The sequence below is a fragment of the Amphibalanus amphitrite genome, unplaced genomic scaffold (genome assembly GCF_019059575.1).
Source record: "Amphibalanus amphitrite isolate SeventyFive unplaced genomic scaffold, NRLGWU_Aamphi_draft 000352F_arrow, whole genome shotgun sequence".
NCBI lineage: Eukaryota > Metazoa > Arthropoda > Thecostraca > Balanomorpha > Balanidae > Amphibalanus > Amphibalanus amphitrite.
The window spans coordinates 412,503-428,311 of record NW_024881846.1 but is presented as its reverse complement, the minus strand read 5'-3'; the positions used below and the strand labels follow the sequence as shown (position 1 = coordinate 428,311).

At 49.4% G+C, this 15,809-nt stretch overlaps 1 protein-coding gene across 2 annotated transcripts in view; it reads right to left on the bottom strand.

Annotated features, from left to right (window-relative positions):
* Positions 1 to 15,521, bottom strand: part of LOC122389265 — a 32,195-nt gene extending 16,674 nt beyond the window's left edge. Inside the window, exon 1 of one of the 2 annotated variants that reach the window (XM_043381125.1) lies at positions 15,159 to 15,521. In XM_043381125.1, coding sequence (XP_043237060.1) covers positions 15,159 to 15,253 — 95 coding nt within the window. In that variant the 5' untranslated portion in view covers positions 15,254 to 15,521. Of the gene's footprint in view, positions 1 to 2,144; positions 2,817 to 15,158 lie in introns of those variants that run through there. The other variant, XM_043381124.1, reaches the window with a different exon arrangement.
* Between the last annotated feature and the right edge of the window lie 288 nt (positions 15,522 to 15,809).

The following is a 15,809-nucleotide window of genomic DNA, read 5'->3' as shown; positions in this document are numbered from 1 at the left end:
GTGGATTCAAAGTTTCGTCCTTGTGCATATAAGTACAGTGACTGTCTTACTATCTCTGTTATCTGAGACGTAAAACTGTTTTTGCTGTGTGATTATGCTTTAAAATGATAAACCTGGTGACAAGAACAACAGTTTTATTCTGAACATGAGTCAGACACGTATAAGACGCTTACCTACTTGTTTCAGCTCAAAATAGGCGTAATTGCAAGGGGATTTAACGTATACCGTAAATAGATGGGCTAAGGAGGTCAACCAACTGAAGCAGCTTTGCATTGCTGTTCAAGTTCACCATAAGCATGTGCTTCCGTTTCCTAATAAAATCGCCTAATCCGAGTCGCCCCCCCCCCTCCCCCCCCCACACACACACACCCAGTAAGCAAAGCTTCTAAGGCCGTGGCATATGATAATTCCCTACAAAATTGAGGACCGTCCCCTGCACGACGAACGCAGGAGTGCATTTGAGCAGCGTTACGGACAGGAGAACCCGTGTCCGTATATGGATAAGTGCCTGCATAACAGGCCGTTTGAATAGGAACTACCTCTGCGCTTCCACCAGATCCCAACCGATCACACAGATCCGTCTTGTCGATGGCGGGCGTTTCGCAGAGTGGTGAGCACCGTTCGGTAACTGGGACAAGGCTGTCTCGTGCCGCCCTGGCAAAAACCAGACTGATGCCGGCCGGTCGTGCTTCCATTACCGGCTGCGAGACGCACACGGACGCGGCGCCGACGACCCGCCGGCTCAGCGGGCCTCAGACCTGTGACCCATAACGGATCCCTCACACCGGACGTCATGAGAGTAGCGCAGCGGAGGAGCGCAAACTTTCTCAGGGGTCTTATGAAACGAGCAAGGACGTTGCGGCGAGATGAAAATGTCAGTCATCACGACAGTAGAGCTGTGGTCTGTAGCTGTGCAACAGACACTCAGTCCATGGCATGACAGCGTTTTGGCTGCTTAGGGATCTGTTATGACAACTGAACGCTCATTGTCGATGGTGCATGCAATTGGAAATACTACCGAACTCGAGAAACAGGACAGACATACATCTCACCAAATACCTTAGGAATGGATAGAGAATAAATAATGTTGATCATGATCATAAAACATGCGGGATGAGTGCCGTGAATCATATGCTTGCGTGCATTTTGATACGGTACAGGTTACGCTTGCGTGCGACTGGATGTAATAGATCACTCGAGAGCAGATTACGTAAAACAAGTAGCAGGTATTACTGGTAAGCTAGAATGTTTCAATGCGCATCGAAAGCTACAAAATGCGTTTTGAACCAAACGAAATAAATTAGTTAATGTCATTGGCCAGGAATAGGATCATTATTTTTCTGCAATGTCAATCGCGCAAGTGAAGTGACAAAACAACGAGAACTTCTGGAGAACCTTCCATTGGCGATCGGTGCTAAAAGGAAGGGGAAGACAAATGTATTCATCCTGCAACAATGGTTGAGTAGTACCGGACCTTGCAACCGTAGCTATGGCCTATTCACAGACCGGCGTTGAGCTCCCTGGATTTTTAGACTGGTTCCGCGAGTGTGTCACCATTGACCATAGCGACCGACTGAGGGTGCTGTAACCCAAACAGGTTCATTGACCAATTTCACCGACTACTTTCGCCGCAAACAGGAAATATTGAGCTGAAAGTTGTCGAATAATTTCCTGTCTTGAAGTACTATTATTATTTACTTTTGCTTGAACCTATGCTGGTTGATCTCGTAATCAAACATCCATCTAGCTCACAACACAAAGAAGAGTGTGACTACTTTCTAATCATGATTTTTCACTTGTCTAGTAGGTATTGGTCAGATAAGATACAACTGCATGCAACGATCATAGAAGAGATTCAATGTTTTTTTACTACCAAACCTTGAGAAATAAAATGATGTATGAAGATGAGCTGTTGATCGTGCGGACTCGTGTCGAAAGAAAATCGGCGAACACCACTGTTTTATAGCAGAAATAGGATCCCTCCAATGAGCAAATTAGTAAAATTATCTCAGTTTTCACTTTTGTTGGCAGCTCCCCTCGTACGGGGATTTGGCGCGTTCAGTTTCGCCAGTTTGTAACTCAGCAGCGGTCTCCGCGGACCAGTCGGCTGGCTGGGTGCCGCGCCAGCAGGGGGTCCGTCTCACCTGGGGAGGTCCGTGTCAGCAGCACTGGCCGGAGCGCACAGCCACCGCCGCAGCCGCTCCAGCGGGCCGGGCCAGCGCCAGCCGGCCGCCGCGCCCAGCACCAGCACCAGCAGCAGCACCAGCAGCAGCACCAGCGCCAGCAGCGGGCCGGCGCCGGCCGCCGCCGCCAGCAGGCCGCTGACCACCGCCGAGCGGGCCAGCACGACCAGCGCCCGGCGGTAGTTCATGCAGCCCACCAGGCTGACCAGCTCCCGGCCCAACCCGACCAGCCGCAGCGCTGGGCCGGCCAGCCGGCGACCACAGGCCGAGTACAGGCGCAGCGGGGTCCCAGACGCCATGCCGAGCCGGGTCCTGCGGCGGCCGGGGAAGCAGGCGACTGTGCCGGACGGCGAGTCGGCACTGCCCCGCCGGCGAGCGACAGAGAGAGGGCCTGCCGCCTCTGACGAATCACCTCCATCGCCGCACGACCGCGGCCCGGAAGCCGGCCGGACCATTGCGCAGGCGGGGGGCGCACGCTGCGACTGAGGGGCTCTTCGTGCCATCAGGTCGGGGCTTTCTCGAGCGGCGCGCCGGACGTGGCGGTACCGTTAGCTGGACGAGGGGTCCGGTCTTGGCGGGCCGGGCACCATGCGCGGCGGCAACTTCCAGGTCCGTTTCCGCAGTACCGCCCGCTGTTTCTGGGTCACGCGGATTAGTACCGGTCAGTGTTGCGCAATACCACGGATCATAGAACGGATAGGCAACTCCCCCCGCTGCCCATTGTTATCGGTGTACCCGCGGAGCGGGCTGCCATCTAGCGGCGCGGATATCTTCACTAAGGAGGGGAGCCGGCCGGTCTCCGCACCCAATGTAAAGGGCACGGGGAAACGGGTGGGAACCATTAAATTAGAGAGTCTTTAACAGCTGAAATGTTACTAAAACATGTCAATGTTAACCCTCGGCCGTATTGGTGTTTTTCCAGCCGCGAACGTATAAGCGGGGGGGGGGGGGGGTCCGTTGGACCCCCCCCCCCTTGCCGTTTGGCCACTGATCGAGCTAGAGCTTCGCGGAAAAAACGAGCGTGTTGCCCGTGACGAGAGGAAGCCGATGATACCCAATTTTAAGGTCCTAGGTTATCGGTTGACCTTCCAGGTCAGGTCAATGACCCAAAGGTCGGGAAAATCGGGACCTGTTATAACGTCGTAAAGGGTGGCTGCTATGGATTTGCTGGCCATAAACATGACTCAGTGGCCCACGGGTCCTGTTTCACGAGACGCTCCTTCCCGTCGCTACAAGGTATCGACATTTAGCCGGTTTCCATTAAAACGGCAACATTGTGAACAGTTTGCTAATGCTTACGTTTCCATATGAACGGAAGCGGTCATACCTTATGATATTGGGTAGCAGCGTGCCCCTTAGTTTTGGGCTTGGCCCCGAGGCTGGTTGAGCCACGGACCGCCTTTTGTCATTCTAATGTATCCCTGCTATCCTCTCATCCAGTGGCCCTGGAATAGGGGCTTGTTAACCCTCGGGGGGGGGGGGTGTCCGTTCGACCTCGACCCCCATATACGGGCGAGGGTGAAGGTAAATTATGTACCGATTAGGTCATGGCCTGATTTTGACCGATCTGAAATTTTGAGGTAAAATTTTCAAAATAACCTATACAGATTAACCCTCGCCGGACCTATAAGTTGTCTACACACGCATCGGCCGAGGGGGGGGGGGGAGGTACGACCCAATGGTATATTTTTTTTTTGTTCGGGTGAGGTCAACTTGAGGTGTTGACCTCGGGTCAAAGTCAGGTCAGCGCCTCCCCAGGTCACAAAGCTGGTCGAAAGAGGTCATGTCGCATACTTCGGCAGGTCTTTCTGAGTTCATTGGTGACTTAACCGACTCGCTGGCTCAATTTGATCGGGAGTTATCGACGAAAAACTTATGACCTTAGTCACATCAACAATGCAAAAGTGAATTTCGGACCTTGCAAGGAGTTAAAGAAATTACGATTCCGTGTGCTTGATATAGTTTGAGATCGTTCCCGGTGCTAAAATAGAAGTTTTTATTTTCCCTATTTTTCCCATACCTAATGGTGAGGTCACGTGACCGACCTGACCTCATGTGACTTAAGGAAAAATCCGAGATATAAAAGTTCAGAGACCTCTGGAGGATACTATATCCTTTAAATTTCATCTATTTGTGCAAGTTCCTCTGGCACTGAGGACGTTGCGAAGCTGCGACATCTGAGGACCGTACAGCGGTTCACTTATGACGACATAAGTCAGTGACCTGACCTGACCTGAAAATGCGACTAAAGTCGTAAGATGCAGCTTGAATCAAAGGTCAGGTATGCCAAGTTTCAGCTTTCTAACGCCGGCACGTTCAGAGCTATCGCAAAAAATAAATACTATGAGAAGGGCGGCACCCGCCCTCCCCCTCGGCCGGCTAATTCATAGAACCCACGCCGCATGGCTTTATGCAAGAATATTTGTGGAATTTAGAGATTAAATTTCATCTTTAGATGAAAATCTATCAAAAATGTATTCATGGAATATACATTGGAGCCCTCAACGATCGGAAAAGTACCAAGTTTGCTAGGAACGCTAGGTCGCCCACCTGGGTTTAAAAACAACGATTTTCATGACAAAGGATACAAGCTGAATTTTTTACCCGTCTCTAACGATTCTTGCCATTCTCATTTATATCATAGATATCTTCTAAACTAGCTGAGAAACCATATTCCGCAGAAAAATCACCAAATTAGCTCCGACACGACGCCCCCCACATGCATAAGGCCGGCCGCGTCCTTAGTGAAGATAGTTCACCTAAATGCCCACCAGGTGGCAGGGGAGACAGGTCGCCGGGGGGAGTTGCCTATCCGTTCTATGATCCGTGGCAATACTGTGCGGATCAGCTTGGAGTGCAGCTCGTCAGTCCCACGCTAGCAGAATAGAGTTGATCATGAACTGGGTGACTGCAAAGCTAAAACTGTCTAATAAACACCAATGACGCGAGTGCATGCCAATGCCATATTTAGCATCCTAGCACCGACCACAACACCGGAGCCTGGTTGAAAAATCACTGCGGCGTAACCACAAGAGGCTCTTTCATGCAGAAACGGCCTTCGGGAGTCAACCAATTGGTTAAGTATGATTGCAGTAATGTGTTGTTTGCCCCAGATAGTTTGTTGTCACAACACCACTAATCACAAACCGCTCATATTGGCTGGCTGGCATTGAAGGCCCAACAGAAGCGAAGTAGCGACTAGTTTTACTACGGCCCTCTTCACTCGATGCTGAAGTTGCAAGGCAAGAATTTGTCACCAGAATTCAAGTCCCACACTTTCCTTCATGTACCGGACTTAGTTCGTCCTTCCTGTTAGATGTAATGTCGTGGCTGCAACGAGTAGTAACATCGATTCTGGCACAGTTCCGATAAACTCAGATGTCTCTCAAAAGAAAAGTATCAAGCTTACAACTCAACGACTGAGACTTGAGAGCACAGGTCGTGTAGTTCTGGGTTCATGGGTCATGATCTTCTGTTAGATACAATCTCCAAAGGTCAGAATGTGCACTTCAGAAACTGTCGGCCTGAAACTTGCAGCCCAATCTCGCAGTTGCAGGTGACGGCTGGGGGAGCGGGGGGGGGGGGCGGAAGCAGAGCAGCACACCGGTTGACCGCGCGCGTGGCGCTCTTCCGGCTGCTGATCACGTGACCGGTCGTCCGTCAGACAAGATGGGTGGCAGCGGGTACCGGTGATGGCCTTGCTGCACTGTTCCTCCTGCACACGCACCTTCCCGCGGCCGACAGCGCTCTGAGCCGCCACCGCCGCGCCGCCGTCCCCCGCTGCCAAGGAGGGCTACTTTTTCCCCGGGGGCAGTTTTTAGCCCGGCGCCACGGCGATAACTAGTCGAAGACCTTCTCGTTGCTCCACAACTCTCAAATTAAGTTTTTGTCCAGGTTCACTGTATGAAAGCGGCATGCATGCAAGGCTGCAGAGCTATTTGTTGTTTTTAATTGAATGTGGATGCGCTCAAATATAAGGACATGTTGGTTACTCGTTTAGTGCATAAAATGTTCAATAAAATAGGATACCTACACAGTGCACACATGCATTTAACGTTTTTCGTAAATAGACCAGCATGTTCAAAGTCAATATGCTCGCAATAGGAAACGCATCAAACAATTAAGCTCGCAATAGAACACTGCATCAATGGTTGTTTCTTCAGTCGTACAAGTAAGGGTTGGTACAAAAAAAGAGCCAGCGGTCAGCTACCGTGAAATTAATTAAATTGCTTGCATTTACATAGTTTCCGTCACTTAATACATAGTTTCCGTCACTTAACATACTTTGCATGCCAATTTCAAAGGTAGTTAAAAGGAATAATTTCTTTCATTCGATGCCATGCACACTATTCATTTTCTAGATAACACAGATCGAATAGTCTAGATGTAATGATAAGCTTGTTGGCTCGAGCTAGGTCAATGTCTAAGCAGTCAACGACGCTCACAATTTCTGGAATATGACGGCTCTTATGTAATCAGGACATTTTGACCAAGGCAACGTCACAGCATGGGTGCAGTTGACCTGGATGCGGCTGTTATCAGCGGGCGATGCTGGCGATGGGCCGGGGGGCGCCAGTGCCAAACAGTAGTTAGCGCGCGCCGTTGGCCATGTACTCAATCCGGTGCGGCGAGCGGCCGGATGACGGCCCTCCAAAGTCGCCGCTAATCGGCCGCCAAGGAAGCCGACTGGTCTGATCGTCCACCACGAGACCGACACTCAAACACACCAGGCTTTGCTGAACAGACACGTGACCAAGGTTCCAGCCTCCGCGACGGCTTGGTGGAACGCCCAGAGGCATCAGGAAGATGGGTCCTATATGGATTTATTACGTAAGATTTGTGGCACTCAAACAGAAGTTAAGCGTAAGAACGAGGAAATGTGGTGCCCACAGTAGTGAGATTATTAAGCATCTTTCACTCAAGACATACAAACCTTACATACCATGAGTGTTTAAGCGTATCTCTTCAAGGTTTCACTTTATTTATCTTTAAATTGATAAATTTATAATTAAATAACCTGAAGTCACTGGTATAAAATGCCGCGAATTATACCGGTAGTAAGCTTGGTGGTAAGCTCATACCGGTAGTAAGCTTGGTAGTAAGCTTAGCATTGTTTACACCAGCTTTCAGTTACTATAGCTATTGAACTTTTTCCGGCATTCCATAATTTGGTCACTTACATTTGTGGGCACTAGGCACACACTATCCTGTTAGACAATATACTGAGGGGCGCCGATTACCCTAAGAGGAAATGATTCGCCTTTGGCATTCAAATTGGGATAACAATCTTGCAGACCTTGCCTTGATATCATTTCAATGCACAATGTCTTTTCGCTGATTGATCATAATTGTCTGATGACCTTACTCTACACCATACGAGTTCAGATCATGCTACTTAAGCTTGCCTGCTTCATGCTACCGTGCACTTAAAAGCATGGCATGATTCATACACATATGTAAGTCTCTATAATCTAATCACCTTGCATTACTCTCGCTTGAGCAGCTTATTTGAAGGATTCTTGGTAAACAAAGGTGGATGTAAAACAAAATCTATATGTGCAATGTGCTCCGTGCATGCTTGCGTGACTACTGCATGATGTAATTGAAGCGTGCTTCTTTCAACTTATCGCGCTTTTTGCTACCTGAGTTGGGTTTCTGAAAGCAGCTTTACAGTGGCTGATAAGCTGCATATTTCACGGTTTTGGTGGGACCTACAATGATTCACAGTAATGACTCTTTGGTGCATTCAGCCTTATATTTCTCTGTTCTCAACAGTGTAATGACTGAACAGTGAACACTCTACTCGCAAATTATCTGCGCAAAAGGCAAAAAACAAATCAGTGTAAGCCTTCCATAACGAGCAGTTGGACATCAAAGATGACCAAAGGATACTTAATAAGCTACTGACAAGGACGTTTAGATCACTCTCCTGTCGATGCCCGTTCGGACCGTTTCATATCGTCCCATTGCCTCCCTTTCTGCGCATGAAGACGCTTGATCCGCCGCTCGCACCGGCTGACCCATTCACCGCGTGGTGCTGAGAGGGGGAGGAAGGGGAATGCAGCGTTACTGGAAGTTAATCCTGGGTGCGTCTCCTGCGGGCCCCGTGGCGTGGCACAGGGTAACCGCCAGCCGAAATTCCTTTAGGAGGGCCCTCCTGCCCCGCAGTCTGGGTTGTGACAGTCTGCACACTTGCCTGCCCTCCGGTCTGCCCTCCGGTCTGTTCTCCAACTCCTGTTCTCCAATTTGCCCTCCAGTCTGCCCTTTGGCCAGCCATCAGCCGCAGCGGCGGACCATAGTATTGCGGCCCAGCCCGTCTGACCCCCATCCGTCCCCGTCCGTCCATCCATCCCCCGTCCTCCGCTGGGCCCGATCCGACCGTCCCAACCCGTTCGTGCTCCACCGAGCCGCAAGCCCATCCCCTCGTTCATCCCCCAGCCGTCCCGTATCGGGCGTCGGGCGTATCGCCGCGCGTCTCCTCTGTCTTTCCCCCCGTCCGTCCCCCGCCCGTACGTCCGTCCGTCGCCGCCTGCTCATCTGCACCCCTCCGTCCGCACCCCGCCGGGCCGATCCGGTCGAGTCTGACCGGTGACCTCGCCGCGGGGGCCGGCATAAGCGGGCTCCGTGCAGACCGGAGACGGTTCGATAAAGCGGCGCCCCGCCAGCTCGCTGCACACTGCACACCTATGCAGATGCGCTCGCCAGGACCGCCGCAATGGTGTCCTCCAGGGAGGCCGCGAGCGACCGAACCGCACCACGAGCGACCGAAATTCTGGGGGCTGCAGACGCACAGTCCGAGAGAGTTGGAGCCTTAGCACTTTCGAGCGTTGACTATGAGGCAAGCTGCAATGAATGATGAATAAACCAGAAAATGAGGCAAGGTGGACTTACTTCCAGAGGTATATAAGGACAAACGATTAAGAACTCGCAGGATTTATTACAAATAATAACCGGTTCAGAGCTGGACAGTGTATTCCCAGGGTATTGATATGTTTTTTTTTTTTTGACAAAATCAAGTAACCCTTCAGACTTTTGCTCCGCCACGCTGATTCATTAAGCAGCTCTAAATTTTTAAAAGGTATTTTTTTTTTTTGCTGCTGGTTGGCAGTCCAGTCACCTTTGCTCCGAGACATACATAGCTATGTTATGGCATTGTACAACTAAGCGAAACGCCGAAACATCATTTGAATAAATGCCCGTTAAGTTGTGTTTGTTTTATGTGCATGTTAAACAGTAAACACGGTAATATTCTGTTATAAACAGGCATGCAACAAACTGCTACAGATGAGCAAATGATTTAATCAAATGCCCACTCTCCTAAGTTTGTGTAAGAACATTTGGGTCGAGGACTTCCTGTTCCATTTTACGGACGAGTGAATTGTCGTACATTTATGGTACTGTACCGTCCACTAAAAGCCGGTTCATAGACGGCCTTTATCTAGCTGTATAGGAAAAACCTTGTAGCTTCAACCTAATACCACACAAATTCCTTGCTTAGCACCAAAACTGCGCCTGTTACGTAATGGCTTGGAGCTTGGCTGCGGAACATGGCACGTGAATTATTTCTAGGAAGGTTATGAGACACTGTCAAGCTAAGTGGCTTAGCTGTGTTGAAAATGTTTTAAGCGTTACATTGCATTCATGGTGCAGAGCAAGGTCTCATACAACAACCAAAACCGTATGAAAATGAATGATAACAAACCGGATCACAAGCATATGCTCGCATCGCTTCATGTTGCGTAGCAAATAATACATATGCTCCAATTCCAGGAAAAATACTCATGTTTGCAATGCACTGCAAACAAGTGAGAGGTCTCTAAATTACCGCAGCACATTGTGACATCTACCAATATGAGTATTCGTATAGAAATTCGACATTTGATCCAGCTGGGAGCCGGGATCAGCCGTGTGGCCGTTGCTACGCGCAGCTGCAGTCCTTGCGGCCCAATGCGGAACCGCTCCGAGCCTGCTCAAATGCTCCGGCTCAGCCCATGTGCGGTGTGCCGAGCTTCTGCGGATGGCTGCGCTGATTCCTTGCCGGCAGGGATCAGAGAGCGACCGGGGCGTGCACGGCACGCCGGCCACACCATTTACAGCGGTGATCACTTCCTCGGCAACCGGCGCGCGGGCGGCGGCTCGGGGCTGCCGGAGACTGCACCCCCGCATAAGAGAATATCCGACCGGCCGGCCGGGCCGATGGAGACTGCACCGGCTCACAAGAAAGTACCGACACACGGCGCGGCGGCGCGAGACTGACCAGCAGGGCAAGCGAACTCTCGGGATAGCTGCGCGGCGAGCACCCCGCCTCGCCGGTCCTTCCGAGAGTGACGGAGCCAGTTTGACGAGCTGATACTGCGTCCACTGCCGTCACTCCCACGCAGTGCAGTGTAGAAACAGGCGTCACAGAGAAGGCGCGCGTACTGCGCACCGACGGAAAAAATACACCCAATGCGTCGATAGGCTGGTGGGCAAACGTTTGATGCCCGCCAAAGTTATGACGTTACTATCAAGAAATGATTCATGCTTAAACGAATGACAGATCATGTTTCCTATTATTTTTTGCATTTCTGAAACCCAGCGAAAGATGCATATCTATAGTTGCATCAAATTTTAACAGTTCAAACCAAAGAACAGAGAGTCACGACTTACAAACGGCATTTAATTCCCTGACGTGTTGCATGAAAGCTATCCTGGTCCTAGAGCCACAATAAATGCCTTATCTAAAGCATGCATTTTCTCTCATTTGCTGACAAAATCGCTCTAACTGTACAGTTGATGATAAATGATGAGGATGTTCACAGCAAGTGACGTATGTATGTACGAAACGGGACAAACCGGGATGGCTCGTTTTTCTCTTGTTCATACCTGCGGCCTGTTTGTACAGAATACCGGCCAATCAGAAGACGAATTATGAGGATGCTTAATCCTCTTTCGTATGCACTCTTTTGGATGTACATTGTACACGCATCGTGCATTGTGCATTGTAAATACGTGGATTATAGACATAAACGGCCATATATGTACCTCTATGGCAAACTGCTTCATTTCCTTTTCTAAGCAGCAGCTTACCATTTCTGTTCAGTGCTCCAATACCCATACTTGTATTTTATATATTGTTTGTACTGTTTGTATATTGCAGAGTGGACACCTTTCACTTTAACTTGACATTGATTCGAGGCAAAGGCAATGATTTGCTGAATCACAATGCTGAATGCATGCCTTACTCGGGTCATTACACCATTCGCTGAAACAAGTCAGCCATGTGTAGCAGCAGGTGTGCTGTTTATGGCCCATGACTGCAACAGATGGCAAAATGACGAGACACCTGTGCCCAAAAGAACTGTCTTCGAGCAAAACCAATTTATTTTGCAATGAGTTTGGTAGGTTCTAAAAAAGCTGATTTTTTAAATCTGATGGTTTCCATTTTACCGTGATAGTTCTGTACCTTATTCATTTCATTATTTAGTAATGTGCAAAAATAGGTTAGCACTCGCCTCACATGTAATTCAATGCACTCTCTTGTCCTCCCTGAGACCTCAGAAAGGAGCAAGGTCGCGGCTCCAAGAATGGCTGTCGCGGTTTCACGGGCCACTGCGTGGGTGGGTGCGCAAGCCACAGCGCATCGACACCGGAAGCGGCGCAAATGGCTGCATAATGTCCTGATGGGACACGGGTCGCGGAGGGGTTAATGTTTAAAATGCTCACAGTCAGCCATGGAAGCTGTAAATTTATTTTATGCATGATAATTTACGGAGGCGCCAGCTCAGGCGCCAGCAATTCAAAGGTCACCTAGAGGGCGAATGCATCCAACCGTTAGCTTCTTTGTGCATGCATTAGGATATTTGACATGACTCGAGAAAGCCCGTGACGTGTATGCAAAACGCTAGGTATACGGTTAAATGACGCATGCACTATGACGTATGCACAGAATTCTTATAGTCTGCAAAGTTGTATGAATGCTTGTAACAGTAATGCCTGATGATGCAAACGTTGCGATCAAAAATCACAAGAAATCACTTCGGTGCCTAAATGGTTTTTATTTTTATCAAATAAAATGAATTACATATTCATTGGTCACGTAGCCTACTCTCTCTGTTTAATTGACTGAGGCTGATATTGACTTGATCTTTACTTGAAAATGGCTACATTTTACCCCAAAAAGAGCATCGTTGATAACAGCAGCATAAATGCACTATAGTTAGTCGCTAAACTGTAATTGCAACATTTTTGCTGTGAAATGATTTCTTTGAATGTTTGGGAAAAGGCAAAACCGGAAACGTCAGGCGCTTGCACTGATATAAAGTGTCTAAATAAGGCCCCCAAATGCAATGATATCCCATTTCTTTCGCAAGGATCGACACCCCCATTCTCCGTAGTTTCAAACTAATTGACGGACAACATCCCAGTGGAGATCACACCATCAAACTGTGTATTTTATTTCAGTCGGGAGATTTAACCCTCGCCGGCCGAGTGGGTGCCGCCCCCATAGTATTTTTCGCGATAGCTCCGAACACGCTGGCGATAGAAAGCTGAAACTTGGCATACCTGATCTTTGATTCAAGACGGATCTTTTGACATCAAACGCATTTTCGAGTCAGGTCAGGTCACTGACCTATGACGTCATAAGTGAACCTCTGCACGGTCTTCAGATTTCGCAACTTCGCAACGCCCTCACTGCCAGAGGAGATGTCACAGGGAAATGAAACTTGCAGGATCTAGTATACATTACGGGTCTCACAACGTATATATCTCGGACTTTTCTTAAAGGTCATATGAGGTCAGGTCATTTTCGTGACCTCACCATTATAAGACAATGGGGAAAAATGAAAACTGCTATTCTGGCGCCGGGAACGATTTCCAACTACCTCAAGCACACATAATCGTGATTTAATGTACTCCTTGCAAGGTTAGATGCGCACTTCTGCAATGTTGACCTTGTGTGACGTCATTTATGACGTCATCAAGGTCATATTAGTTTTTCGTCCATAACTCCCGATCAAATTGAGCTAGCGAGTCGCGAAAGCCACCAATGGACTCAGGACGACATTCCAAATCGAATGATATGGGACATGACCTTTTTCGACCAACTTCGTGACCTGGGGGCGCTGACCTGACCGTGACCTGAGTTCAACTCCCTAAGTTGACCTGACCCAAACAAAAGCATATCATTCGACGCGCCTGAGCGAGGCGAACACGATGCTGCCAAAACCGCGCGTTTTTTTGCGAAGTTATTCACCAAGAACTGAACCGTACCTTGGGGCACTTGACCTGACCTCAGAGGTCACGGGTTGACCTAGGACCTTAAAATCGGGTACCAATCTCTGCGTCTCGTAACGGGCACACACGCTCGTTTTTTCCGCGACGCGCTAGCTCCATCAGGGGATTCGTACCCGCCCCCCTCGGCCGGCGCGTATGTAGAAAACCAATAGGTCCGGCGAGGGTTAAAAATCACAATATGCAAGCTTGTCAAATGTTAAAATTTGCCCTGAGACGGAAAACAAAGCTAGAGTGCTTGATTTCAATGCTCATCGAATGGCTTTTAGTTTAGTGATGATATTCGTTTTAGTAATGGATGATCATATAAACGCTTTAGTTTATATCCGCTCAAAAAAGCACTAGAGCAATAGCTATACTTCTTCAAAAAGCTGCAGTGTTTGGACAGTGTACTATATTTCTCAGCCTTAAATCGCACCCTTCAGCCAGACATTCGATTCCCTTCAACAAAGCGAGGCGAGTGAACTTTGAACAGCAATGTAAACTGATGACGTCGCTTTGCACTCCTCTCCCCACCCATCTCACTTTGACACTGACGGGAGTCTGCAAACAGTGACGGGAACTTTCTGAGAATATCAAGTTCAGTCCATACATCGCTAAGCCCACCTGATGCAAAACTCAGCATGAAAATGCTATAATAAATGTGGCCAGCTTTTCATTGGCAGCCATTCCACGTCGGTGAAGATTTATACAGGCACCCGTATCACACCCAATGAAGCATTAGGTATTACCCCAGTTCCAAACCTGTTCCCGGCGAATTCCAAGAAGTATGGAAGGCCGGAGTGTCTCCCAGCTGGTGGACACAAGATTCCATGAGCCGCAGCACGAGTCAGCGCCCGGCGCCGGCCCGTGTGGTGCGGCACAGCATCCTTCAGGCGTTCGAGCCGCCGCTGGACCCGGCGCCCGTTTCGGACCGGCTCACTCCAAGGTATAGGCGGTCCGGAGCGAACACGCGCAGGGCCCTTACATATTGGCCAATTTATCGACGATGCGGAGTCAATAAAAATAAATGGGTGCCGGATTTCAAGCTGCATATTTTAGGCGCACATTCAGATACGACCACTAAATAGCACTCCGCTCACGTCGCTACAACGAATTGGTTAGCGTCATTGATATGCTAAGATATCTCTGCGTAAGACTTGGACTGTGACAACATTTGCAAGTCATATGTTGCAACAAAACTTTCCCTGCACTTTCATTGGATTATGTATTCAAACATATTATTTCAAAATGCTCTACGTTAATTTCCATATAAATGTGCTTGATCCAGAAATTGAAATAAAATAATTAGATTACCATCATTTTCTTACGGTTGATTGAATAAATGGCAAAAAGCAGCAAGTGAAATAATTGAGTCCAAACAAATGACATGTTTTGAAAAACTGCCATGCAAATGAAAATGTTGTGATTTTTTCATAAGAATGATAATTTGTCTCCATTTTTGTGACAAGATGTAATTAAAAGCTCAACATTTTTAAAAGAAATGTCTACAGTAGCCATAATGACAAATTTATCCAGAAGTAATCCGGAAAACAGTGCTCTGGATGTTTTGTTAAACGGACATACCATAAGTACAACTACACATTTAATAGACTAAAATGCACTCACAGTTAGCAACATGCGCGGAGGCTGCAAAGAAAAGTGAGCGCCTCAGACCTGTTGTGTGCCTCTGCAACACCGTCCACAGACGGGCAAACTTACTTTTCCAGTTCCTTTCTCTCCTCCGCCCACTGGCCCTGGTTGGCCAGAAAATCCAGGCCCGGCGTGTGCGGGCTCCAGAACATTAGCGACTCCATGTCTGCGTCTGGTCCGCGTCACTCGTGCACGGTCTCACGCACGTGCGCCCGTCGGGGAGCGCGAGCGACACTGCCTCGGCGGCGTGCCGTGCGTCTGTGGCGGCTGGCGGCGCCGGCCGGCCGGCAGAGCCCTCTCGGCACCGCTGACCCTGGCGCGCCGGCCGCCGCCGATAGGCCGCTCACTCGGGCCTGGCCGTGGCTCTGGCGCGGTCACGGCGCCGCAGGCAAGGTCAAGAGCACGCCGCCGCCGCCGGCCGGACCCTCCGAGGCAGTGCGGCGCCCTGTCCGGTCAGACAGGTCCCGCCGCCTGTCCGGTACGCCGCGACATGACCCAGGTTCCGGTGACGCGTCACCCCACGTCCGGGTGGTGAAAATGGAACACCCACCGACTCCTCTGCAATTCTGCAGAGATGCGTGGAGGAAAACCGAGTAGTCAGTGACCGCAAGCTAGAAAAGGCGCTGGAGAGGCGAGGTGAACTCACCAGCCCGTCGAAACTAGTTGAGATGTATTTCATGATCGACCCGTGTCCGATTGACCTGGTTTGCTCCAGCAGCT